The sequence below is a fragment of the Oryzias latipes genome, chromosome 1 (assembly GCF_053564925.1).
Source record: "Oryzias latipes strain Hd-rR chromosome 1, Olatipes_Hd-rR_3.1".
Taxonomy (NCBI): Eukaryota; Metazoa; Chordata; class Actinopteri; order Beloniformes; family Adrianichthyidae; genus Oryzias; species Oryzias latipes.
Genome location: NC_136237.1, coordinates 35388473 through 35415459, shown reverse-complemented (window position 1 = coordinate 35415459; position 26987 = coordinate 35388473). Strand labels below are relative to the sequence as shown.

Genomic DNA, 26987 nt, shown 5'->3' with positions numbered 1-26987 from the left:
CATCGAGATCAGCCTGATGGCCAGGAGATCAACAAAGACCAACAGAAATCAACAATGGGTGGCTGATGAGCTTTAAAGCTTGTTTCTAGGACCTCAGAATGTTCCTGAAGAGATTACAGGATGACCCGTACTCTCTTAATGAACATTTTTAACATTTTGAATGTTTCCAGTCACTTTTAAGCAGATAATATTAACAGTTTGCCCAAATCTTTCACACTTTAACAAGAACAGTCACTTTTAGGGATTTTATCTGAAGTTATTATTAATTATATGTATATTATTATGTATATATATATGTTATTATTATTGTGTATATTTATTATTAATTATTCATGTAAGAGAATGTTTACAGTAAGCACTGTCTGACGCCTTTGTGGTTGATCATCTGCTACATAATGGTACTTATGTAAAATATGGTTTATTAGATTAACAGCAAAAGGTCAGGATTCTGGTGTAATCTTCAACCTCACAATGTCTTTTTTTTCCCTTCTTTATCTTCTTTCCTCACTTTCTACACTGAGAGTCACATAAAAACAAACAGTTATAAGCTAGAAATCTCTCTTACAGCGAAAACGGCCTGATTGTCTATTAAAAGCACAACATTATTTAAAGAGATGTTACATTAATCATAACTTTAATTATCTTGAATGGATTTAACTGCAGTAAAATGGGGCAAAAACAGCTAACATTAAATTAAATTACCTTAAATTATCATTATATGCCACCAAATGTAATAGTGCTACACCATTTGTTTTTTATATAAAACACTGTCTCACATTTTCACCTGATTCATTTTTCTGGTTTTTTTGTAAAAAGTAAAGAAATATTCATCTAAAAGGAGAGGGAAAATATTTTTTACTCTGTCATCAAGCTTAGTTAAATGTAGAATTGTTTTGTGTGCAAATAAGTAATCCCTCCATTTTATTGAAGGTCAAATGAAACAACTGTATGTTGATGTAAAAAATACACTCATTTTGTTATATGTTAAAAAAAATAAAAAAAATAAAAAGAAACATCAACTTGTATGCGAACAAACAGAACTCCTTAGAACAAATGGATGATGTAAGTATTCTAAGGAGGTTGTACCTTCAGGGCTGGCTAAAGTGAGGCCGGTGATGAATAAAAACATGAATGAAGCTGTAGCTTAAACATCTGCTGTTAATGGACTGCTCTCAGTTTCCCATGAAACTGCTGGAAACCAAAAGATAAATGTGCAGACTGACTGTTTAAGGTTTTCATTTACCGTCAGCTCATCCGCCAATCAGAGACACATTTTCTCCTTTTAGTGCTTCGATAAAAGCAAATTCACATTAATGAAACTGTTTTTAATAATAATATTTCAAAACACTTCGATTTTTAAGTGGTGCTAAGCTTATATTTAAGGAGGCCAAGCACAAAAGTGTCCTAAAATCTCCAGAGTGCAGGATTGCATAGTTGCTCCCATCATCATCATCACCATCATCATCATCAATCACAGAGCTGAAGAGTTTCTCTGTGATCTTTAGCAGGAAGTTGCTGTTTGTTGGGTGGACCTAAATGAGTGAGGATAAAGGTGCTTCTCAGGTGACTCTCTGCAGGTGAGGGAATTTAAAAGGAGCAGCGTTTTGGTCCTGATGTAAGATCGTTACGGGAATCAATCAGAGAAGAGGCTGGAGCCCGAGCAAAGAGAACGGATGCACTAACAGAGCTGCCGTGAGGGGGACTCCTAACTGCTCATAGATGGTACACTAAACAAAAAGGAAATAGAAAAACAAAATAAAATATAAATTAAATAAGAGAAATAGAATAAAGAAAGGAAAAAGAAAAAAACTGAAATAAGTAAGAAAGAGAGAAAAAATGTTTGTATTGTTTTATAAAATGGCATTAGCATGAAAAGTTAAGAGTTTCTGGATCTAAACTTTATTCCTGATTATTAAAAATGAACGGCAGATGGACACAGATCAGTCAGCATGGCACCAGCATGAAGGAAGGAGCATCAGGCTGACTGGAGCAGAGCATCTGGTCTATAGGAAAGTCAAGAGAAAGTGTGAGATTTTTGGCCAATTGTCAGAGACCAGTGGTGTGGGACAGAACCTTTTGGGGGCAGAAACCTAAATTATTATTAAATAAACTTAAACATGACAAAAGCATCAAGTCAGGGATCAAAAGGATGAGACAACAAATGACTTAAAAATAACAAAACAGAAATCCCGACACACTGGTTTTTTCTGTCCTCTCATCATGATGGAGGACATATATAAAAATATTCAGTTCAAATTTGCATTTCTGAGTATTTCTTTGTTCAAATTATTGGGAATCAGGAGCATACCAAAATGCAGTATGCAACAGAGAGTATTTGTTTCATAGGATATAGACTACGTGGGCCACAAGCTCCTTGCTCGGTTCCATTCTGATGCATCCTGTAGACAAATTGATCCATGAACGTCTTTGTTTTCCTCGTCTGAGCTGCTATCTGGATAAAACTGGCTGGACAGCTCACCATTTTTTTATGCACCAGTAATGTTAGATTGCAGGCTAGTGGCAGTCCCGCTTCCAACTCGGAGGCAAATTTCTATAGAACTTCTGCCGCTCTGCAAAAACTGTGTCCTAGAAAACGACACAGGTTTTTTTATTTTGGCTAAAAATGGCCTAATCGTATTTAAAAAACCACTGGGAACCCTTTGAAAATAGCTCAAAAGATGATTGGAGTGGGACTTCAAATGCAATGAAGGTAATTAACTGAAACGAAGACAGCTGTGGATGATCAACCTGGTATGATTGACAGGAAACAGAACATGACAAAAACCAAGAAATAAATATCTCTTAAAGTCTTTAGCATGTTAGCAACCACACCGCCTATAAACAGCACCTGTGGGGCAACAAGTTTTCAAGGTTAAAGATTGGGATCGGGTTAAGGACTGATGATCAAGTTGGATCATTCATTTGAAGACTCTAATCCGTCGAAAAAATGCTCAGACATCTGGGTTTCCAGAGCCATCTCCAGCTTACTCAGAGAAACCAGAGCTTTTCAAGGTCACTCCAGAGATTGAAAGTCTCGCCGTGTAGCCCGATGTCTGATCTGAGGTGTTTCAGAGACGAACTTGACTGAAAAACCTCCAGCAGAAGAATCCAGGAAGGTCTCCTGACAAGCTGCCCGATAGAGCCCATCAGTCTAAAACAGATAAAACGTCTAACAACCGTTTAACTCAGAACAGTGAATTCCCACAGAAAAAGAGATGGCTGTCAGGCAGATCAAACCCAAGGTCACACTCATGCTGTGAACAGGAAAGCACTCAACAGTGATGGTCACACGGAGCCGACCAGTGGAAGAAAGCTTCAAGCTTCAAGTTCTGGACAGTCTGCGTGTGAAGCTCAGCCATGCTCTCAATCCAGTAAACAGGAAACGATGGGACAGCAAAAACAGCCCCCTGTGACATCAAACGTGTCTGTGATCTAAGGCCTGTTTTTGCTTTCCGTCCTGCACTGATTTCTCAACGTTTAATATCAACGTGATAAAAGTCAAGAGGAAAAACCACCATCCGTACCTGCTTTTGCTGTCATCCATGCTGGCCAGAAGAGTATAGGACTAAGAATACACCTCCTCCTTTTCATCTAGGTTATCCAATGAGGGGGGAGGGCAATCTAATGTTGTCTCAAAGCTTTTTCTGTCTTCAACAAAGGAGGCCATGACAGCATTTGATTTCGGCCCCGCGGTGGAAGTGGATTCTGCTGAAACTCGACATTTCATTTGTGCACCGAGGCAGCAGAAGCCTTTGTGTTTTACTTTTCTTCGTAGGAGTCTGGGAACGTTCGACCCCCCAGGACAAACACTCTCTCTGGAAACGCTCCTAAAGTTATGGCATCAGTGAGAGGAAAAAAAAGTTGTGTCGTCTGAGAAAAACTACAGCCCCAACATAACCTTTGAGTTTTAAGGACCCCAGTGTTAACGCATGCGTTTGTCAGCAGGGGAGTGTATGTTAAGGTCTCCCAGAGCACATTCCCACTGTTTTTGTCCATTGTTTTGTGCAAAATAAATTATTTAGTAGGGATGTCCCTACCTTGGGCCCGGTCACAGACTTGATCAAAATCCGATGTTGTATCCCGATCAATGATCGAATGTTTATTTTATTGTCATCATTGTGATCAGTGCTGTCTATTTCAAGTCTATCATTTCAAATAAATGCCTTACTAGAAGTCTGCATAAAATGTACGGTTCATGACATTTTATTGCCATAAAGGACATCTGGATACAGCAGCAGTTTGACCAGAAGGAGGTACACAAAAACAGTTCGTTAAAGATATTCACAGATTTGGACTTCAGGGATCAATAGTTCTTTTAATAAATAATTTAAAAGGTGCTGCTTTTTGGGTCATTGTTCTACAGCAGAACCAAAAGACTCTTGAGATCATGAACTTACAATGGAGAAAGCTCACCTTCAGAAATAAAAAACATTACACAATCATTGTCAGAAGTCAGAGCTCTGTCTCCCCCTCTGGTCACCGGCAGAAACTGTCTCCAGAGTTATAACCACACTACAGCTCCCAGCATCCCCGGTGCACATGTCCTGGATGCCACACAGCTGTGTCACTTGCCTTCTTTACCAAGTTTCTTTGGACCTGATCCTCTGTCTCCTGACCTTGTAGCTGTCTGTTTGCCTGCTGCCTTCCCAGACTCTCGCCTGGATCCTGACTGCTAGGGATGGGAATAGAAGCCCCATGAAGCTTCCCTTGGGGTTCAACTTGACATTTCTTTATGTTCTTCAGCTTCTTTGATGACCGACTGGAAGTGCCTGACCGCACTTCCTGATGCTTTTCCAGATATTAATAGAAGACTCTAGCGTATTCATTTATGTTGACTTTCACATTAAAACTTTAGAAGCTTTGTACTGCCTTTCATTTTTTTTGTTTTTCAGCCAAAACACATCAGTTTCTGTCTAGGAAAACATAACAATAACTACCTTTTTGCTTCAAAATTTGGTTCCTGAGGCAAAAACCGTAAAAAAAAACAGATGACTGCTTATTACTTTGCTTTATCTTCTTCAACAGTTGGCTCATTTTTTTTATGTTATCAGTCTGATAATTATCAGCAAACCTTTGTAATATTTTTGCTTACAATATTTCACATTCATGTGCTTATTGTTTGTGGGATTAACAGGTTAGTGGCCGGTGTTGTTACTTACCAGGCCCACTGATCTGTGAGGTGCTGCGGGTCCGACGGTTGCCAACGATGGCGACCACTCTTGCGCTGAGGCTGGAGCGCCTCTTTTTGCCTCCGCTGCTCACCGTGCCCAGCGCCGTGTCTGATTGGCTGCCGTCGTTGCGCTCCTGCGTGTAGATCTCCCCGCTTACGCTGGAGCTCTTCATCATGTTTCGGCCCATGGATGATCGAATCTGCCGGCTGGAGGAGGAGCACAAGGTGTATGTGTGAGGCCTGGTGAACTAGGGAGTGAGGGGTGTTACCAAGCTTGATGCATACCATACCTTTATTTTGACAAATAAAAGCAAATCCGAGGATGTGGAGAGTAAACTTTCATCAGAAGATTCCTATATTTGTGCATACATCATTGTTTCAAAATAAATTTCTGTACCGACGAAATGCTAATTTATGCACCTCCCACATCTTACACTATGATAGAAATTTCAAAGGCTGATGTTAACTGTGCTTTTAATGAAGCACTCACTAGCATTTATTTTAAAGTTAAAGGGCCTTTATCATGCAAATCATCATGCAGCCCCTCCCAATCCATGAAAACGAGCGGGTTCTCATGAGCTGACGTAGACCAGTGAAAACAGCCCCTTCCAAGAAGAGTCTGCACTGCCAGAACAAAACGCCCACTTTCTCCGTGGAGCTAGTGGGGATTGCTAAAATCTTCTTCCTTTTATATGCACACATCCATCTTTGCAAAAGTTTGGATGACGTCATGAAATGGGCGGCACCCACACAGAGCAAAAGGCGGTGCCTAGGAGATCGAGTTGTTTTAATTCCGGGTTGAAAAATAACTAATATTTAATTTAAAAAATTGTTCTTTTGTGTGGCAAAGGTAATATATTATCATATACCTGGATATAATTTACTATAAAAGGTTAGTATAAAAGGAATGGCATGGTATAGGCCGTTTTTAGGCGGGTAATATTAGCCACAAAGAAAATGCAGAAAAATGTGACTGATGTCAGACAGTATTGGAATTTTATTAACTTGGACAATATTAAGAACTGTACAAGGATTACATGTGAAGCAACGCTGCTGGAGTAGTATCAAATGTTTTTTTTTAATGGTTGCTTACTGCCTTCTTTTCTCTGTTTCCCATCTTTCAATATATTAAACCTAAATTGGTTATTTTTTCTTATTAATATTTTGTTTACACTGTTAATATGGTCATGAAACCAGATATGCTACTGTGTTTGGCTTCCAACCAACTTCCTTTCTACCTGGTTTCATTATAATTACATTAAGAATAAAGCCAGTAGCAAAAAAACTGCAATATTAAATTAGCTTTTGCATGTTTTTCCCCATCCCATATTCATTAAGGCTAGTTACAGAACTCTTGGAGCTTTTAGGACTTTTGTTGATTCTTGGAAAATACACAAAGTAATCTTTAAATTCTAAAGTAAAGTTTAGAGTCTTATATCTCAATGAAAATAACACTTGTTGTTTTACTGAAAAAAATCAGCCATCTTAAATTACAATTAGCATTAGTTTAAACATATTTTTCCTATGCTCATGCTTTTTGTGGTTCATTTTGTCCTAGTTGAGTTACGTTTTACGATTATTGACACTTACTTTTTACAATTTGATCACACCGCTGCAATTTATGCTGATGACATCCCCCTCTGCTAACAAATACATCAACAGGAAAGCTACAGCATTGAGGTTCCTAGCTTTTTTGTGGAAAAATGTCCCGATTGAAACTTCCAAAAAAACATTTACAAAGAAACCTGGCATCAATTTGCTCTTTTGTCATTAAAACCAAAGAAGACAAGCTCCAGTTGACTTTAATATTGTCATGTAGATGCTTATAAATTCATCATGCTAGCCCTATTACTTAAGCTACACTAAACATTTATCTATAGATAAGTCCTTAAAGTTTAGAATGTCAAGAATTACAGTTAAGTGTTCTTTAATAAACATTCCAAACAAGCTGTAAAAGGTGGGCAGGAGCTGCTTGGTGCCTGACGCTGGCCTAAAGTGGTTGGGAGGAGCCAGCGCATGTCCCCCCGCTCAGACGTGGACAAAGTGCTACAGGAGAGTCCAGCAATGCTGCCCCTTTCACAAACACTCTCCCTTCCCTGACCGACCCCGGTAGCTACGGCCCTGTGGCCCAGAGGAACTGCACAAAGAGTGGTAAATGGGAGGATGGTTCGAGGCCTCTCCACTGCCCCCTGTAGAGGAGCCAAGGAATGGCAGGCAGAGGAGGGGTAGGACGGAAGGGGAGGATCCGGCTCCTGAGGATGCAGGGGGTCCTGGCATTCACAACACAGCAGGCATGCAAGGAGGGATCTGAAGCATGCAGGATGGGGGGGCATGTAAACAAGTAAACAAACAAAAAATACATAATTTTATTTTTTTGTTTTCAGAATAGAATGTTCATGAAAACTAGTAATAATTCAAATACAAACTGTTCTTATAATGACTAGACATTTAAACGTAATAACTAAAAGAAAACAATAATTAAAAAAATTTAACTTAAAAGATTTGAAGCAGAGAATTAAAATATTACTGCAATTGATGATTGTTGAGCAAAGAATGTTTATTGAATAATTCAGAGGAGATGCAGAAAAGCTGTGGGTTGGAGATGGGGGCAGTAAGAGCCGTTTGGTGGATAAAGGGAGGAGCGTGGGGAGGAGGTGCACAGATGTCCCTGAGGCTAAGCAGGAGGCTGTTTCAGGTCAGCGTTCTGTCATGGATGTTGCAATGCTGTCTGCATTTTTCTTTCTTTTTCTAGTGCAGCTAGGTTTTTTTTCTTTGTTTTACAAACTGAATCAAACAAAAACGCCACTTTTTTTTGATTGATCTGCTGATGGCCTATAAAGAACAGGGCGCTTCTCTTTGAGTCCAGTCATCAATACATTAACCAGCTAATAAGCTGCAGTACATCATCAGCAGGCTCTCTCACGACTGCTGAGATTGGATCATTTGTCCCCGTCAGCTCGTTCCTCTCAGGTGTGTTTGTGTGCGCGCGTTTACATGCAGTTGTGGGGACCCTTGCTACAGAGTTCCATTGTGGGGACTTTTGTTCGCGTGGTTTCAGTTTGTTTTATCTTAACAATTTTAAGGTTTTCTTGGAAGTTTTAATACTGCATTTTAGTGAAGTATTTAGAATAAAGTTATTGTAACTGAAAGAAAATGCATCCATTTCTTTCTGCAACAAAACATTCATGCTTATATATAATAACATACTCAAATATTGACAAATGATCATATTGTTTTTACAAATACCATACATTTTTCAGAAATAAAAAGGACTTTGCATAGAGCTAATAATATTAGATTTGTGAAAAATATTTAGGGTCAACAGTCCAAATTACAATTTTTGTCTTTAAAGTTCAGTTTCAATTTCAAAGTTTCATTTGTTAAATTGGTTGATTAATCCTAGTTTTGCTAACGCTTTCACAAACTTGATTTGATCTAGGGTTAGGAAAAGTTTGAATCAAAGGAAAACTACTTATTTTATGTTAGATTTTGCAATCCTAACATTTGTTTAAAAAACAGTCGAGCTATTATTCATAGCAGTATTTTGTATGCATATAAAAAAAAATCTTGCTGATTCATTTGACCCCATTTGACCCATTCATATGTACGCTTCATACAAACATATTTGTATTGAATTTGGAGCACTAAAATCTTTTAACTTTTCTCACAACTTTGTGACCCAATAAAACTTCCTTTTATACTATCAATAATCTTGTTTTCTTGTAAAAAGAAAAAACACTGTTATTCTTTCATCTTTGACAGAAAAAAGCCGTTGACACCAGGTGGTGCTGTTGTTGTAAAATCAGCAAAAAGAAATGCCAAAAAGTGACTTTTTTTGTTTAACCCTTGTGCTATCCTATGACCTCACCCTTACATTGACGTGTTCTCCATACCATGACAAAGGTGGATAAAGGTGGAAAGATTTCATGTCATCCATGGACACCAGGGGAGATCACAAATCATTGAAGAAAAAAAAAACAGGTTCAGCGCACTGTCTAGGGGGTCTAGATGACCCAACTCCCAATGTTAAAGTGCCTAGGATAGCACAAGGGTTACATAAGTCCATTTTCTTACTTTTAATGCTAATTTCTTTTAGCCACGAAATCTTAACATTACTTTAAAAAAACTTTCCTAGGAATGAAACAAACAAAACTAAAGTTTTATAATATTTATAATAATAAGACTTTTGCAAAAATACTCTCACATTAGTTCTTTACTTTTGGTTATAATACAAGTGTCTACAATTTTTTTATTTTAATCTATATGATATTAATTTCACATTTTAACCAAATTAGTAAATAAGAAAACTGCTTGGATAGCATTTTATTTAACCAATAATATAAAAATGTTGCAGCTCTGTTGTTTTTTTTAATCTAATTGACAAACTAATTACTTAAACTTTAGTAAAAAAATAAATAAAAAGCAGCCAAATTTGGAAGAAGAGGTCAGAAAAACACTGACCACTTCATATACTGGAACCGTCCAGACAGTTAATTTCTCCTCTTTGAGGCTTTTTATACAGCCTGCAGCCGTGAAACAACAGTTATGTCTTTGGTAGTTCATGACTTTTTCCAAAAACAGAGGCGTTTCACGAGTGTGGGACACAGAACAACAGCAAAAAAAGCCTATTTGAACCTAGAACTGCAAAGGTTTTTTAGTTGTCATGGCATGTCATTGGATCTTCCAGTATGTTCAGTTTAGAACATTTATTTTTTCAAATGTTCAGTATTTTCAGGTTGGAAACTATTTTTAAATGTTGAATTTCTTTCCTTTTTTTTTTTTCAAATTAACAGCCTGGTTTTTCATCAACTTAAAGCTGATCCTGATTCGACCCCAAAAGGAGATTCTTTTTGGGGCTAAAAAAAAGGCTGGAGTTTGATAAAGTTCTCAGCCTCTGTCCTTCCTCTGCTTCTGGGTTACCTGGACTCCCTGGTGTCTCCTGCCACAGTATGCCTCCTGCGCTTCAACTCCGCTGAGAAGCGCCTCTTCCCTGCCGCCTTCCTCCTCTCCTCCTCCCCGCTCATCCCCCAAGAGATCCTCCTGTCCTTCTTGTCCTCCTCTAAAGACTTCGATCTGAGTTTGTGTCATTAAGTGTTTTGTGTATTCGTGTGTGTGTGTGTCGACATGCAGGCATGCAGCATGCAGGAGAAAAAACACACGTGATTAGGATGCATTAAGAGACACAAACAAGGTCGGGCTTGAACCCGAACCGGTGAGGACCGACCTGAGTCGGCCCCCGGGACGCTCTGACTGGATGGACATGTAGCTGGCGCTGCTGAGGCGGGAGGCACTGCTGGCGTGGGAGAGAACCGACACGTCACTCATGTCGCTGTCAGACGACCGGGCGGACATGTTGTCGCTGCTGCGCCTCCGCTCCGCGTACATCTGCAAACGGAGAGAGAGGGGGGGGTCAAACATACAGGCTAAATGCACGTCAAAGTCAGGATCAGGAGGCGAGCAGCCCTGACCTCCCGCTTGGCCTTGAGGTCCATGTTGGGGTCGTGGGAGGCTGAGGGCCGACAGGAATTCACCTTCATCTGCAGCTGCCGGGCGCGCTCCTCCACCGCCAGAGCTGAAACACGGAAACGTGAATAAATGAGGAGGTTGAGGAGATGAGAAAACCTGGAGAAAGGAGAAGCTCCAGTGTGCTCTCCTGACGGTGCTCCTGATACTCCATAAAATAGAACAACTTCCAGACTGATGCTTACGTTCAAAAAAGTTCTGTTTTTTTTTAATCAATGCATTCTTTTAGTTACCCTATGTATTTTTTTCCATGTCCGTCTGACTATTTTAAGCAAAACGTTTTGCATTTATTTTAAAAACACTTAAAATCTGCATCCTCTCCGAAGCCAGGTTTGTATCGTCCTGGGAATTGCGCATTCAAGTGACCACTTTCCACGAATATCAATGTAAACGTGTGTAAACGTGTGTAAACGTGTGTAAACGTGTGTTAACGTGTGTAAACGCGCTTTTCTGCGTTCAAACCTCTTGCGTTGCTACGTGGGTGTCTATGACCATTGTTTTAGCTTTCTGTACAAAACGTGCCGCCATTGAATGTGCGTTCCAAGTTAAATCAGTTGACCTTTGACCTATCATAGTGGCGTCTCCTTTAATGATTTGAATAAACAAAAATTCAGAAATTGAATTTTAAATCTAATTTTCTTCATATATGTCCTCCATCAGAAAAATGCCTCAGGAACATTTTAAAACAGCAAAGACACAATTTTGATCAGGGAGGGTTTTTAAAGCATCCTGATGTGACGTCTTACAGGTAAAATTCTGTAACTTACCTTGTTCGATGCTGCTGCTCTTGGCTGGGAGCTGTGGCAGCTGCCTCCCCCTACGGCCCGCCGAAGGGGAGGGGGACGGACCGCCATGATGATGCATTCTGGGGGGACAAAAAAAGTGTGTACATTTGTTGTACATTTAAGAACACAAATTGAGGGCAGCAGTGTAGAGTGGGGGGTCCGCAGCTACACACTACAAACACATACTGCTGTTAGCACCAGCACACTGGGCAGGGAGGGGTCAGCACACAGGAGGAGTACAGGTAAAGGCATGCACCTGTCCAATCGTGGAGAGTTAGGACAGCACCCTGACAGCACTGTCTGACCAAAGGGCCTCAGAGGGGGGCCCCTTCCCCTACTGCCCCTCAGAATAGAGGTGGGCTGGATGCGACTGATGTTTACAGAAAAAGAGATAAAAACCGTGCAAAGTAAGTGAACCTTTGTCATATTATTTGGCTTAAAAGAACTCCAGAGAGATTTAACTAAAAGCTGAGCGATGACTCAAAAAGTGACTGCCATGACGAGGGATGGAGGGAGATGGATGAGGAAGGGGGGAATGGGCTCACCTGTCCCCCTCCAGGCCTCTCCTGCTGCCGCCTGCGCAGTTCAGGCCGGATGAACTGCTGCACTGCCTGTTTGTGCAGACAACAGCCGTACAGAGGAAGACAAATAAACATGGAGATGAAAACTGAAAAAAATGTTTGGGAACATAAACATCCAGCTGGAGTTCAACCGTCAGCTTTTCTTTAAACGCAACATAGCACGACCCCACCCCCCACCCCCACACCTTCCAGAAATGAAGGCCGGGGGCAGCGGGGGGTTAAGCAGAAAGCAGGTACGGCAGAAGAAAAGAGCACGGCGTTTCACCACCACTGTTAACAGGAAAAGTGCTGAGCAGATGATCTGTCACAATATGCTGTGGGGCGGGGTTTCAGCTGGGGGCGCAGGTCAGAAGCATCGTTTTCAGAAGGGACAACGAGGGTGGGGCAGTCTTGGTGTACCTGTCTTCCTCAGGGGCCACATACTCTACTAAGATCCTGGGGCTTGAGGAAGTCAACGACTGGCACCTACAGTGAAGGGGTGATGGTGGTGGTGGGGGGAAGAGCATTACGGGGGAAAAAAGAAAAAAGTCGTAACTTTACAAGGAAAAATCCACGCTTTTTCACAATTAAAGTTGGTTGTGTAAGCTTTCATCCAGATTACGTGCCGACTAAATCCATCAAAGCAGCCATATGTGGTGATGCCACAGGGCTTTAGTTTATCATGGGTATCCATGGGCCATGACGCATTTGGACCTCTGTACTGCCAACGACGTAACGAAAATCCACTTCATGTGAGTCAAGAATCTTCTTCTGAAGAGAACCAGTTCACTGCAAATTCTTTTTAATGTTGACTCGCTAAAAGACTTAGTATTTCCTTATTTGTGAAACCAAAACTGAAGTGACCGCTTACAACGCGCTCTATGCGTCTGATACTGAAACAAAATGTTGCTTCTCCTTTTGTTGTTGTTTCTGTTTTTCTTAGTAAACGGACGTTTGCCTCTTCAATGAATTTAATCTTGTAAATTCAGAAATAACTTAACTTACGAAACTTATGAAATCATCAACTTTATCATTGTAAAATGACAAATTTTTCACTTATAATTCTAGTTGATTCTCGTAAAGCTTTGATTTTTTTCTCATCTATTAATTTATGCGTTTTATTTTTATGGTGGCCCTAACACTCCGTTGTAGATGTTAGAGTTGAGACGCTCTGAGAGAAAACAAAAACTGTTAATACTTTTTTTTTGCTTACAGTTGTGGTGTTTTAACCTAAATACTACTCATAAGTTTGAATGCATCTTTGATCTCAGCTTTTCATGGCAAACACACAGTTCCTGCTCCAGCTGGGTCATCAATGCAGAGCGGAACTCACCAGCCAGAAGCCAGTTAATAAGCTGCTGTCTATGACAAACTTTTTTATGCCATGGTCCGGGTGAATACTCGATTCTGATTGGCTGCTGGGTGTGCGTTAAAAAGTGGTATACCACAGGATAACCGCACGGTGAAAAAAGAAGTTCCGGTCACCTAGCTTAAATGTTTTGTATCGCTGCGCCGGCTTCTTTAAAACATCCTTTTGCTTTATCATCTGGACAAAAACAAGCTGTAAGAGGTGAACTTTCTCTCTGAACTGATGCTTTATGCAACCCATCGGAAAGATCATTATAGATATATCGCTTTATATCGCCGAATCTTGACTGCAGCGGTGGTGCGGCTCGACGCGGACTATTTGTTACAAATAGTTCGCTTTTTGTGAGAAAAGCGATCCAAATTGGAAAAAAACAAGAATTAGGGACTAAAAACTGGTTACTATTTATTTATTTTGTAAGTGACCATGGTATAAGCGGGTTATTGGCCTTCGAAGTATGCATTATCACTTTTTAACGCACTTCGCATCGGACGGACGGTTCAGGCTTCCACAGCGTGCATTAAAAAGTAATAATGCATACTTTGTCGGCCATTAACCCTTATTCAATCACTATATAAGGTTTTAGGCTGAATGGAAGGATTTCTCATTTTGTATATTCAAGTTAAGGTGGATTTTTTTGTTATGCCACACCTTGACCTTAGATGGCGCTCTCTACAGCCAAATCTACTACACTTTAAGTGTCTTGATGTGAGTAAAGTATGTGGTGAAGTGGTAGGGCAGTCGACCTCTGATTGGAAGATTGTAGGTTTGATTTCCACCTTGCCTTGTCCTCGGGCAACTCTCACCGCCTTGGGCTAGTCACTGAACCCCACGTTGCCTCTGGTGGAAGCTGGGCACCAGTGTTTGGCAGTGGAACCGCCATCAGTGTGTGTAAATGGGTTTGTGACTGTAAAGCGCTTTGGGCCTTCGAGGAAGGTAGCAAAGCACTTTACAAGTATACACCATTTACCAACAGATTTTGCATTGTACTAGGTTGCCATGGTGACAGTTTTGTTAAAAGAGGTGAAGTCACTGGCTAAAGTGTTTCCGACTTTTACTTCCTTTTTGTCTTTTGGCTGATCCCTTTAGATCAGAAGTGTCAAACTCCTGGCTTCGAGGGCTGACATACTGCTGGTTTTCCAGAAATCCTTCCTTATCTGCTGCTGATTACCTGGATCAGGTGTGTTTAGCCAATAAGGAGCTTCAATGGCCTGTTGGTCGGAAGACATGCTGGACACGGGCCCTCTGGGCCTGAATTCTGACACCCCTGCTTTAGATGTCATCCCAGTGAATAATCTCCCTCTGTCTAGCCCTCCTCGTCACACCATCCATGCTCATACTAAGCTCACTCATGTCCTCCTTCTCTGCATCCATGAATCCCCTCTTTGGTCTTCCTGTTCCTCTTTCCTGATTGCTCTAACCTCAGCATCCGTTCACCAACATAATGACTGCTTCTCCTCTTAACGTGTCCAAACTATCTCAGTCAGCTTCCCTGCATTTATCTCTAAAACATCTAGCATGAGTGGTTCCTCTGATAGATTCATTCCTGATCCTATCCATCCTCATCGCTACCTTAGAAAACCTCAACATCTTCATCTCTGCTACCTCCAGCTCCGCCCCCTGAATCTCTCTCAGAGCCTCTAAACCAACAACATGGCTGCTCGTGCCACAGTCTTTTGCTTTTGCTGACGCTCTTTGTTTCACACATTCCTGAACGCGCCACACATGTATCTTAAGAACTTTAAATTCTTCACTTCTGCTCCCTGTGAACCTTGCCGTTCCACTTTAGTCCTCATTTAATCCGATACTCTTGTCTTCCTGGACCTTCGTACTTTCCAGTTTTTGACTGTTGCCTAAAAAATATAAGTCCCACAAAAACACCTTAAAGATCTTTTGAGATCAGCCTTTCCTCTCCGTTTCCACATCATCCAGCCTCCTGAGGCTCATGGCTCCACAGCAAAGGTTAACGTCAGATGAGATGGGGGGCCTTGATGATGTAATGACTTGATGAATGAAGTAAAAACATTCAGGACAGCTTCTGTTAGGAATCTGAAAACAAGCTGAGTCATCCTCCCACACCTGTCTCTCTCAGAGGAGTGAAAGCCTGTGTCCGGTTTCAGACAGGTGGTGCTGGCGCTCCGCACTCTGTCCAACGACGGCTGCAGGTCGCTGTGGCGCCACGACGCGGCAGCACAGACGGGACACAGGAAACAAAAGATAAAGAGACACAGAACAATTAAAAGACAGGCTGCCAAACACTGTGGGAGCATCGAACGATGGCGGATAATAGGTTGCCATGGCAACTGGGACTGGAACACAGGGTTTGTCCACAGGCAGCCTCGTTGCGGAAAACAAAGAGTGACACTCCTTACCTAACAGTGATCTCGTCTGTGAACCTGAGCACGCGGTGCGCGAGGGCGTTACGGGGCAAGGTGTCGCCCTCCTGCTGCCTGTGGGGGGGCTTGCTCTTTAGACATGCAGGGAGGGTGGAGCTACATGGCAGAAACCCCGCCCACAGCATGCGGGGAGAGGACCGGCATGCACAGGAGGGCAAAGAAAAGCAAAGATGACACATCCAAAATAGAAAGACAGACAGGCAGACAAACGTGAGCGCAGTTTTGAGTACAGGGGGGGGGGAGGGGGGAGGAAAACCAAGGACGCAGGAAAAGCCACAGAAATGAAAACATGAGCGGAGAGTTCATTGCATAAGAAAGAAAGAAAGGAGGGAGCCTCACACATGTATGGACTGATGACTCGATTATATAACTGAATGTACAGATTTTAGTCTGCTGGAGGGACAGAGATCTGTTTAATGCATGAAAGCTATTAAACAGCTTAAAGGAGGAGCAGGGAAAAGGAGGCTGGGACAAAGATCTGTGACATTATTGTAGTCAGAAATAATCCAACTGTACAAAACTGTTTTTTTATTGGTTTGCTTTTACAATAAAAAACAAACGTAAGAACCCCTAAGTATACAGGAACTCCAGAAACTCAGCACACGACTCTGGCTGGGGTCTACCTCCCATCTAATAGTATAGTATATTTAAACATCAATTATGTTCTGTATTTTGACTGAACATGCCTGGTAAAACTGCTTTGGGATGAAGGGCAAAAAATGAGAGCTGTTATGTGTGTGTATGTTTTATTTTGGTTTTATACTCTGTAATCTGGATTTCTTTTGTCTGTTTTTCTAGTTACCTAATTGGACTTTGTCAGCTTTTCTTTTGTTATGAACCTTAAAGGAGGAACCCTTCAAAACCAACACGTGGCATCTGAAGGGGCTAATCCTCCTTAGGTCAAACAAATGCTTAATAAATAAATAAACAGACTCCGCCCATTGCGAAATGTTACTATGACAACTGCAGGCATTAAAAAAAAAGCTACTTTTATCAAGAAATCCCAAATTTCAGCTCACATTTAGGACCTCTGACCCTCTTGGAGGGAGCCATTTTTAGGTAAAAAGTGCCATTTTGGCAACAAAGTAGTCTGTTAATAAATGAATCCTTGAGGATGAGTCAACACATTTTTTCTCATTTTTTTCTTTTTTAAATTATCTGTATCAACTTTGATTACTTAGAATAGCAAGATCCAAGATTGATTGCTTTGGAAAATAGTAGATTTTATTGAGAGGTAAAAAGAGGGAAAGCGTTTTGTGTATTTATAAGCCTGAAACATACAAAAGTACATAAGCTCTCTTTGGATAAACATCTATATGGAGTGCACTATCCTGAATAAAGTGAGACATCAAGTCAAAAGTGCACTTTAATGATCTCTATCTAGATAACTGCATAGCTTCCGTTTTTTTTATCACCTTGTATTTGACATTTTTGATAAATTTCTTCTACATTTGACTGCTCAGATTAATCCCAGGCCCTACATTTTTGAACCATATCTGACCCCCATACAAGTTACCAGTTTTGCAGCGTGGCCAAAAGTGCCAAAAGAAGCCTAGGTTACTGGCAGATTTACTCAACATTTCTCATCTTTTAAGATGAGATTCTGGTCTTCCTCCAAGTTTACTTGTAGAGAGAGAAGCTGCTGCATTTGCTGGGTTTAAACATTGCTTTTCAGTTGGATTTTTGTTGCAATTTCTCCCACTGAACCTGAGGACTTTGACATCTCAAATGGTTTGGTTCTGCTGTAAACGTCAAAAGACAGAGCTGCTCTGAATCAGTTGAACGATTTATTGGCACAAATGGGTGATTTTAACAGAAAATGTGTCGCTTCCTTTTACATGTAAAATGCAGAAAAGGTTTGTATGGAAGCATTTGTGTAGCATAATTAAAAATAAAAGTCAAAACCAGAAACGCTTTTTCCTTTTCAAAATGAAGCTGCATTGTTTGACTCAAAAGCGCGAAGCCCTGCGATCCGAAGCTCCAGATCGCCGAAGGTGGAAGTGCTGCAGATCTGAGAAACTCTAAACCATCATTTGAATTTGTGTTTCCAGTGGTGTCCAGACAAAATAAAGGCTGATGTCATTCCCACATATTTACATCCAAGTTGCTCATTGCTGCACATTTAGAAGGTAGTGTCCTGCAGCTCCGCGCTGACTTTGCTGTTCGAAGACAGCTACAGCCCCATGAGCAGCTCTAGCAGATCTCGCCATGCTAAACTTTTGCCATTTGCTGGTTGGACCAACACGCACTTAGCGCGAAGCTGCAGGAGACTATGTTCTAATTGTGCTTTTATTACTGTCATGATTATTATTGAGGGCCTGCTCGCTCATATTTGTTTTTAAATCTGTGCGGTCAGTGCTTTTTTCCTGCTTTTTTCCTCCGCCCCGCCTCCCTTCTGGAAATGCTAAGTCGAATTGATATATGCGACATTTTCGCAGGGTGGATGTTAAAATGAAAATGCAATCCCCTCTTTGCATTTTCTTTTTAATTATGACACAGAATAAGCAGTTTTTAGATAGGAAATGAAAAAGCATTTTGAGGTATTGATTTTTAATTTTAATTTTGAGTCATTTGATGCAGTTACATTTTGAAAATGAAAAAGCATTTCTGTTAATCCATTTTAATTGTCAAATTAGACATTTCTAAATGACTTTCGCCACACATTTACCAGAGAACTTGTTGAAAATGAAATGTCAAATTTTTTTTCTTTATCATTTTAATTAAGTGACAGAATGAGCAGCGTTGAAGAAGAAAAAGAAAAAGTGGTTTGGCGGATCGCTTTTTCTTTTTAATTTTGAGTCAAGAAATGCAGCTTCATTTCGAAAATTAAAAAGCATTTCTGGTATTAAGTTTTATTTTTAATTATGCTACAGTATCGCTTCCATAGAATTGGACCAAACTGCACTCAAATCTGAAAGGTTAAACTTTGATGTGTCGGTTTTGTTAGTTGGAATTTTATGTTTGTGTGTAATTCTCTCATATGTTGGAGGAAAACTGTTGTAAATGTCCCTCAGGTTCCCTTAACTCCCACACTCTTTTTTCTCACTACTTGTGACAATCTGAATGATGGACAGCAAAAGCTTGAAGGCAGCAAAACGAAGCAAAGACAAAGCAGCACGACTACAGACAGAACAACTCCTTGAGAACTGCAGAAATATGGAATGCCACACGGATGGAAGGAATGTTTGAAGGTCTTACCTGTAAATGTCTTTATGGATACTGTTTACTAACAGGGGCATTTTGGGGGGGAGTGTGCTGCTGTATCTACCTACACTCCTGTTTGGATGAGTTCATGCACAATGAAGGAAGGATAAAAGAAAAGGTGGAAAGAAATTCAATGAGATCAGGCGGAAAGAAAAAGGCAGCATGCAAGAATGACGTCGTATGTCGATCAGAGTTTGCGTTTTATATTGCAGCTGTGACGCCAAAAAGCTAAAAAAAAAACAATTTAACCGAAACTTTTCTTCTGCTACAAAACGGTTAAGACGGAAAGCAATGAGGATGGAAACCAGAGTTTCACAATAAAGCTCCCCTGGATCCGTCTCTGTTCTGGTTACCTGTTAGTGTGCAGGCACTCAGCACTCCCGCCCCTGATAGACTTGTGCGTGTCCTGGACCTCGCTGTCATTGCCGTGACCATGGACGAATGAAAACAAAAAAAAAAGGCGAGGAAACACAACAGAACGGGATGGAAACCCAATTTATGAATGACAACACAAAACAGGAATAATTAGTTCTGAGGTTTAAGGTTTCATCACACCAGTGATATTAGTTTGGTTAGTTTGCCTACATTAAATTAAACACACACCCATGATTTTCCTCATATATAAGTAATCATTAGCATGACAAGGCGTGAGCCTTTGAAGGGAAACTCTTACCTGTCCTCTGAGTATTCATAGTCGGAGTCTCCGGAGCGTTGGTGCTCCAGCTGCGGCTCGTGGTAGCAGGAGGGGGAGTGCTGCCGGTTCTGATGGATCTCATCCAAACTCCTGATGAAATACATTTCATTTCTTTCACAAACCAGATGAGAAAAAGGTGCACTAAAAAGGTCTCAGTACACACTTACACAACAGCTTTATGTCTGTGTTGAAATGGTTCAGAACGCGGGGGGGGGGGGGGTCAGTTATATCACGATAGTGAACCAGGATGTTAGATGGTAATGAGGAATAATGGAAGTGAGGAATAAGGTTTGCCAGACAAGGTTGTGTGTTGTTAGCATAAAAAAAGAAGTAATGCTGCAGAAAAAGTCAACAAGAGGAAGAATGTCGATCAGGTTGACCAAGTGGATGGATTTTATAACATCAGAAACAAACAACAATTTTGTCATGTGTATTTTTTTGTAAAGCAGTGAGGTGTAGGCAATAAATGTTTGTCTTATTTATTTGTTCACAAAATATTACCAAGGAGAAGAAATATGTTAAAAGAGGAGAACTCCAGGTGGGAGCCCTGAGGCACACCTAAAGTAATAGAGGAAGGTTTTTAGCTGTTTTAGTGGACGCAAATGTGAACGGAGAGGATGACTACTTGTGTTGGATTTAATTTTGATGTGATGTTGCATTCATTGACCGTATTTGAGAACTGGACCGAGTGTGTGTAATGTCAGCCATAATGCCTTTCTTTCGGCTCCAGCCAATGAAGTTATGTCAGTCGCCATGTTTTCACGGTGCCGACATCGCTATGTTGGAACCAGGAATCGTTATTGAGCAGTGATTGGTCTGAGTCAACATTTCTATGAGAAACACTCGTTCCAATCAGGAGTGACGTTCCACATCCCTACCACTGAAAGTGGGCAACACAAAATCTGTCAATCAAACATTTTGAATATTGGACATAGGGGCACCACATACTTTAATTGAGGCATCTGGTTGGCCAGTTTATTACTTGAATAACATGCACTACAGAAAATATATAATGAAAAAAAAAGGGATTAGCCAGAACATGTTAGAAAAAGGCTATGAGAGCAAGAATGGTTATCCTGACAATTAGAATGACTGAGTAATAGCTGTTTATTTCTCTATAGAAGTCTATGGAATTTTGGCCCCCTGAAGCCGGCAGATACTTCCTGTTTGGAACACGAGGGGAGAGGGGTCACTCAGTCCAGTTCTCATACACAGTCAATTGTTACATCACTACAAAAGTGTTGGGAAAACATTAAACAGTTTACAAAACAACAATAAACAATCTGGTCAGATTAGTGGACGGCGTTTTCTTCCATTAATCGGCTGAATCCGGAAGCGGAGGCTCACCTCTGCATCGGTACGTGGGCGGGCCGAGACCGAGCCCTGCAGGAGTCTTCTCTGTGAGGAGACACTGAGCGGGAGCGGTGCTGGGCGGGCCGCTGCTGCTCCGGCACAGCCAACGTGCTGCTCCGCTCTCGATCCCGGGAGTGCCGCTCTGCACCTGTCCACGTGCACACATGACAGTCATCACCTGTGGCGGAGACTCTGCATCGCTCGGTCACACTAGAGAGGCTGCCCAGTTTGTGGCTGTTGAAACATCAACTCTGGATGTTTTACACCAAACGACCTGCCAGCTGTTTCTGCAATGTCTCTGCAACGGAGGTCAAAGCTACAACAGCAAAAGCTGCAGTTTGAAAAAGAAGTGAAAGTTATTGATGTTTTGTTGGTCATTTTTGATGAGGAAAAATGTTTGATTTGACCCGTTAAAATGAGGTAAACATAATTACAAGAGAACAGTTTTATAAGCGCCTTCTTCTGTGAAGCATCTGCAAATTATAATTTCATTTATGTTCGTACTAAAATTTTAACTCAGGAAGTTTAGAAAAAGAGTTGTTACAGATTACTCTTGAGAATTAAAAAAGTCATTTTACCTTGAATTTACTAGTAATGTGACACGAATGTAAAAAATATTATGTTGGTTTATGTTTTGTGTGAAAAGGTGTGATGTAACGTTTTATGTGTCATGATTTTGTTACTTGTGACAATATTAGGAAGCAAACGTGATTTACTTCTATGTTGGTTAAAGAACCGTAGAAAAAAAAGATGAAGGAGGCGCTGTGCCCACAAAGGAATATTGGTTATTCCCAACCCCAAAGTAAAGACGTCAGTCAGGTAAAATAATATTAATTTCATTCACCTCGCTTATTGCACAACGACAGATATTGCTACTCTGGAAGAGGCCCACTCTACCATCCCCGATGTCCTGGCTCTTCGACACAATGTCTTTTTTCAAATTGGAAAACATAAAAATATCATTAAAAAAAAACGCTTTTATAAACGATGGAATCCTTAAAAAATTACTTTGAAACGCTACAAGCAGTTACTTAAATTGTCACGTTAAGGAGGGGGAGGGAGGGAAAAAACTAAATTTAAAAAATGTTTTTGTTGGTTTTTTATTTTACAACTATTTTTATTATTTATCATTTACATGTGACCACTATTTCTGTTACCAGTATAAGTATGAACCTAACTTACACTCTGGTAAGAGTGTAAACATGTCAACTGTCTCCTAAATTGTTTGTTTTGTTATCATGTATCTTATTAAATGCTGGTTTCATTCCACACTGGTTGGTGTATTAGATGTAAGGTTCACCTGAGGTTTGGATGATGGAAATTAAAAAGGTTTTTACCACTTTGCTTTGTTTTATTCAATTTCACCTTCAAACATGTTTTTTTGTAGCCATCATTTTTACAAAATCTGCCACTTTGTATAATGTCTCTTTTATTTTATAAACAATTTTTGATAAATGCACTGCAAAACCTGAATCTTAAGAATGTAAAAAGACACTCTCCCCCCCCCCCCCCCCCAAAAAAACATTATACTATTTTCTGTCTTGCAAGAGAAATATCATCAAAAACATTTTTCAATAGCAAAATAATCTTAATTTTAACAGAACATGTCTTTTTGCTTAAAAAAGAATTCTTGATCAGACCGTTTTTCTTACCCCATTGGCAGATTTCTTTTGCTCATTTAAAGAAATTTGCCAATGGGGTAAGAACGTTTGAGTGATTTTTAAGGGGCCTGTTTTTCAGTGTGGAAAAACCAATCAAAACTATTTTTATGTCTGTTTTCGAAGCAAACCAAAGATTCCACTCACACTCGTGGGTCTAAATGGATTCTGAATAAAGTCAGTAGCTCAGATAGAATTGCCATGTTTATGTTCTTCGACAGGGGTCTGCAACACGTGGCTCCATTGTGGCTTTTTAGCTTTGAAAAAAATGGCTTTGAATAAACATTTGGTTTTGTAGTTTTAGACATTTTGCTTTAGTTAATAAAGTTTTGTTATTTATGTATTTTAACATGTCAGATAACTGAGGAAAATGATGGTAAAGGGTTTAACACTACTCTGCATCAGAATGAGCTTAAAGCATATATTCTGATCACAATCTTACTTTATTTAATACGGCGTCTTTTATTTTGAAAGAAATTTGTATCTACTGCTGTCAAAACTAAAAGTTAACATGTATATGTATACATATATGTATTATGTATATATAATAATTAAAAATAACAAATAAAATACTTATTTAGAAGTTACATTTTATAAATGTTCACAATAACAAGTGTATTTTTCCAAACAGTGAGCTCTTTTAGTGTTAAAGGTTGCAGAGCCCTGTTCTACGTCATCCAGCTAAGGTCAGACATTTTGTATCAGAATAGTGACCGACAAATAAAACTGCTTTTTGGTCGCATGTAAAGGTTTTCCATTCGGCTCCTTGAAGGTTAGACTGCCCGCAAACGGAAGCCAAAGCAGAAACAGCCGAACAGCAAAGCTGCAGTCGTCACTCTGCTGGTCAGCACGCACACAACTATCCTCTTCTGCTCATGTTCGGTGACTCCAGTGGAGGCAGCAGCAAAGTACAAGCATGCAGGAGAGAAGCAGTGAAAAACTCAAGCTCTACGGTCTAACATGCACGCTTCTGTGTTTCTACAGTCCAGCAGAGGAGAAGCTGTTCCCTTCAGCCTCAGCGGAGCTGGAGGAGGCTGTCAATTTGAAATCTGTGAAAATGGATGGAGTTTTGGAGGTTTCAGGGAAACAGAAGCTCCTCACTTGGTGTCAGATGCCGACAAGCTTCTACGGTGCAAAACAACCATGGCCCCCACCCACCTTCAGTCCCAACTAGCAAACCATCATCAAACTCTGTATCACTGATGCGATGAGACCCTGCGCACACACACAAAGGTAACACACATATAAAAACAGGTGGAGGCCTTGTGTCCATCCGTCTCCCACAGAGAGACACTGAGGAGAAGCTCAGTACAGGAGAGGTTAGCAAACAGGCTGCAGATTCAGAGGCCGCCACACGGCGAGGGCAGACGTACTCTGGAGCTTCTTGCTGGGGCTGTCTCCGTGGACGTGGCGACGAGGGAGGTACGGAGAGGGCTGGGGTAGGGGTATGGAGGACACGTCGTGCGTCTGGAGTTTGTACCAGTGGGAGGTGTCGTCTAACAAGGCCGTTTCCAGCTCAATCAGGATCTGATGGCACAGAGAAGCAAGCGGGTGCGTGAGAAAACGCCTCTATCCTGCTGCCTGTTTTAGTTACAAGTAGAAAACAAATCAGAATACAGCTTTTTAAAGTTTTTTTTTTAAATCAACATCTGGTTATCCATCTATCTTCAGAATCCCTTTTTGGTTTCCAGGACCACACACTCACATACACACATAGGGGCAGGTTAAGGTCACCAACTAACCTATGTTAACCTAGCATTGACCCGGCAGGTTTTTGGACTGTGGGAGGAAACGGGGTACCTAGAGAAAACCCACACATGCACAGAAAGAACATGTAAACACCACACAGAAAAAGCCCAGTCAAGATTTGAGCCTTCTTGCTGTCAGATGAGAGCTCTAACCACTGCACCACTGTGCAACCCTCATCTGGTTTAATCTCAGGAAATATTCAAACATTCAGCCATCATTCCAGTCTAATGTGTGGAAACACTTTGAATTTAACAAAGACATGTGCGGTGGAATGTTTTAATAATGTTCCCTTCATATCATTCGGATGTGGGCTGAACACATTTTAGGAAAACTAAAATGTGAAAGGATCTGTCAGTCATTTTTGTTTACTTGTTTGTTTGTACATATCTTTATTTACACTTCACTATCTTGTAAAAAAAAAATACAAAGAATCTGGAAAACTTCACCTGCACTGTTCAGTACCAAGGTATTTATCTCCGAGTCACACTGGTTGAAGTTTCTGTTCTGGGACGATTTTAGATCAGAGAATCGGATCGTTTAAGATGAACCAATATCGACTACGAATCGTATCAGCAAACATAAATTAAGATGTGAATCGAATCCTTGTTAAAATGACTTGTTACACCCCAAATTATTACACTATTGCCTTTATCGAATAAACAACTTTAACTACCAAAGGCAAGGAGATGGACGATAGGCAGCTCATAAAATATTAAACAATGAATTTCATATTTTCATTAAACTAGTGAAAAATCTTTTCTAAAATAGTTATTTCAGGAAAAGAATCAGCTTTATTGGCCAAGTACAGCGCATGTACAAGGAATTTGGCTTCGGTGTCTTGTACTCTCGTGCAAACTAGAAAGATCTAAAAAAGTGTAAAGGAGAAAGACATGAGAGGATAAAAAATAAAAAGAAAGTCCTATGAGGTAGAATAAATAAACCTAACTAAATAAAAATGCAACACTAGTTCTGGTGTGACAGTTTCTGTGGTTTTGTTCAGTGTTTATTTATTCACCATCTGCAAAAATTAAATATTGTGTGCTTCAGATGTTTTCTGACTGAAATATCAAACAGAAGCTGCACTTTCTGAGTTTCTAATGTTAAAAAACGCAGATTGTCCCATGAGAATATTAGCCCAATTCATTCATTCTGTTTTCCAATTTGTTCCTCAAAGATTAATAGAATATTTTTCAGTTTTAGATCCTGCTGTGGAACCCACCTCTCCTAGGAATTCACTCTCCTCCTCTTGGATCCGGGGCTGATCCCAGACTGTAATCTCCAACATATGCTCTCTGAAGTCTCGTCGGTGAACGTGGGAATAGATGAAGGTCTGGTTCCACTTGGGTTCAGCACTTTTCTTCACTGTTTTGGTCCGTCGTTTGCTCTTATCGCTGGAGGATGTTAAGTGAGAAAAACATAGTTAAAATCAGTCATATTTTGTAGTTCTGCACTATACACATCCATTATAAGGCACACCGTTGATGAATAGTCAATTTTCAAGCTTTTGTCATATACCTGTCTTATGCGCACCAAACTCTAAGACACGATAAGCAAGACAAAAGAGTCGCAGATAAGCGCATCAGTCAGACTTTATGTGCTATCTTAGATGACCCCACCCTTACATTGACGTGTTCTCCCTACCATGACAAAGGTGGATAAAGGTGGAAAGATTTCATGTAATCCATGGACACCAGTGAAGATCACAAAACATTGAAGAAAAAAGGTTAAAAGCACCGTCTAGTGGGTCCAGATGACCCAACTCCCAATGTTAAAGTGCCTAGGATAGCACAAGGGTTACCTGCGTTTACAGTAACTCGACAACTTGTTTGTGACACGCTACATGTTAGCCACGTTAGCATGTTCAATACCTGTACCTCCCAACCTTCTTCACAACATGTAAGTAAACAGGCTGATACCATTAAGACAAACTTTACTATGACTACACTAACGCGTAACCTTGTAAGAAGTTATATGAAAACCTTTTTTTTTTTAAAACAGACGGACGACAGATCGCCCTGTACTATTCAAAATCGCACACTATAAAAGCTATAATTTAAAAATGATGAAGGATTTAATAGCGCGGAGAATACAATACTTGGTAAAGATGGATCTCACCTCCTATCAGGTAGGAAGTACATTTTGACGTATGGATTCCGAGGTCGACCGTCAGGTCGAGGGGGCAGATCTTTGGCTTGAAGAACGTTGACGATCAGCTGATGGCCGACCTTATCGTACCACAGCTTCACCTGAAACCATTTGTAAGGCAGCAGGACTCAGTGTCCAAAGAGATCTGGCCCAGAAGGTGAACTAAAACCAACATCAATGAAGTTCAGACACTCACAGAGAGCTGTCCAGGCAGCACCAGAGGAAGGTCTCGAAGTGTACCCGGGCTGGTAGGGGACATCACTGATATAGAAGGCCGGTCCATCTTCTGTGACTCAAACGAACTGGAACCTGCTGAGATGTGAGGAGCAGACTTGTTCTTCTACTGTTCCAAAAAGGACATTTTAAAGCAAGTTCAAAGGAGAT

At 40.6% G+C, this 26987-nt stretch overlaps 1 protein-coding gene across 39 annotated transcripts in view; it reads right to left on the bottom strand.

The window, feature by feature from the left end:
* Positions 1 to 26987, bottom strand: part of rims1b (regulating synaptic membrane exocytosis 1b) — an 80531-nt gene that overhangs the window by 4618 nt on the left and 48926 nt on the right. For 6 of the 39 annotated variants that reach the window (XM_078946553.1, XM_078946557.1, XM_078946558.1 and 3 more), the window contains 17 exons: positions 26800 to 26915; positions 26574 to 26704; positions 25678 to 25849; positions 24083 to 24236; positions 23868 to 23924; positions 21046 to 21199; positions 19678 to 19788; positions 19358 to 19420; positions 18999 to 19076; positions 15777 to 15896; positions 15484 to 15573; positions 11735 to 11848; positions 11461 to 11558; positions 10639 to 10742; positions 10395 to 10555; positions 10091 to 10243; positions 5160 to 5377 (listed from right to left, as the gene is read on the bottom strand). In XM_078946553.1, the coding sequence (XP_078802679.1) occupies positions 5160 to 5377; positions 10091 to 10243; positions 10395 to 10555; positions 10639 to 10742; positions 11461 to 11558; positions 11735 to 11848; positions 15484 to 15573; positions 15777 to 15896; positions 18999 to 19076; positions 19358 to 19420; positions 19678 to 19788; positions 21046 to 21199; positions 23868 to 23924; positions 24083 to 24236; positions 25678 to 25849; positions 26574 to 26704; positions 26800 to 26915 (2094 nt within the window). Of the gene's footprint in view, positions 1 to 5159; positions 5378 to 6954; positions 7478 to 10090; positions 10244 to 10394; positions 10556 to 10638; positions 10743 to 11460; positions 11559 to 11734; positions 11849 to 12023; positions 12090 to 12458; positions 12525 to 15483; positions 15574 to 15776; positions 15897 to 18998; positions 19077 to 19357; positions 19421 to 19677; positions 19789 to 21045; positions 21200 to 23867; positions 23925 to 24082; positions 24237 to 25677; positions 25850 to 26573; positions 26705 to 26799; positions 26916 to 26987 lie in introns of those variants that run through there. The other 33 variants (XM_078946567.1, XM_078946580.1, XM_078946600.1 and 30 more) reach the window with 29 other exon arrangements.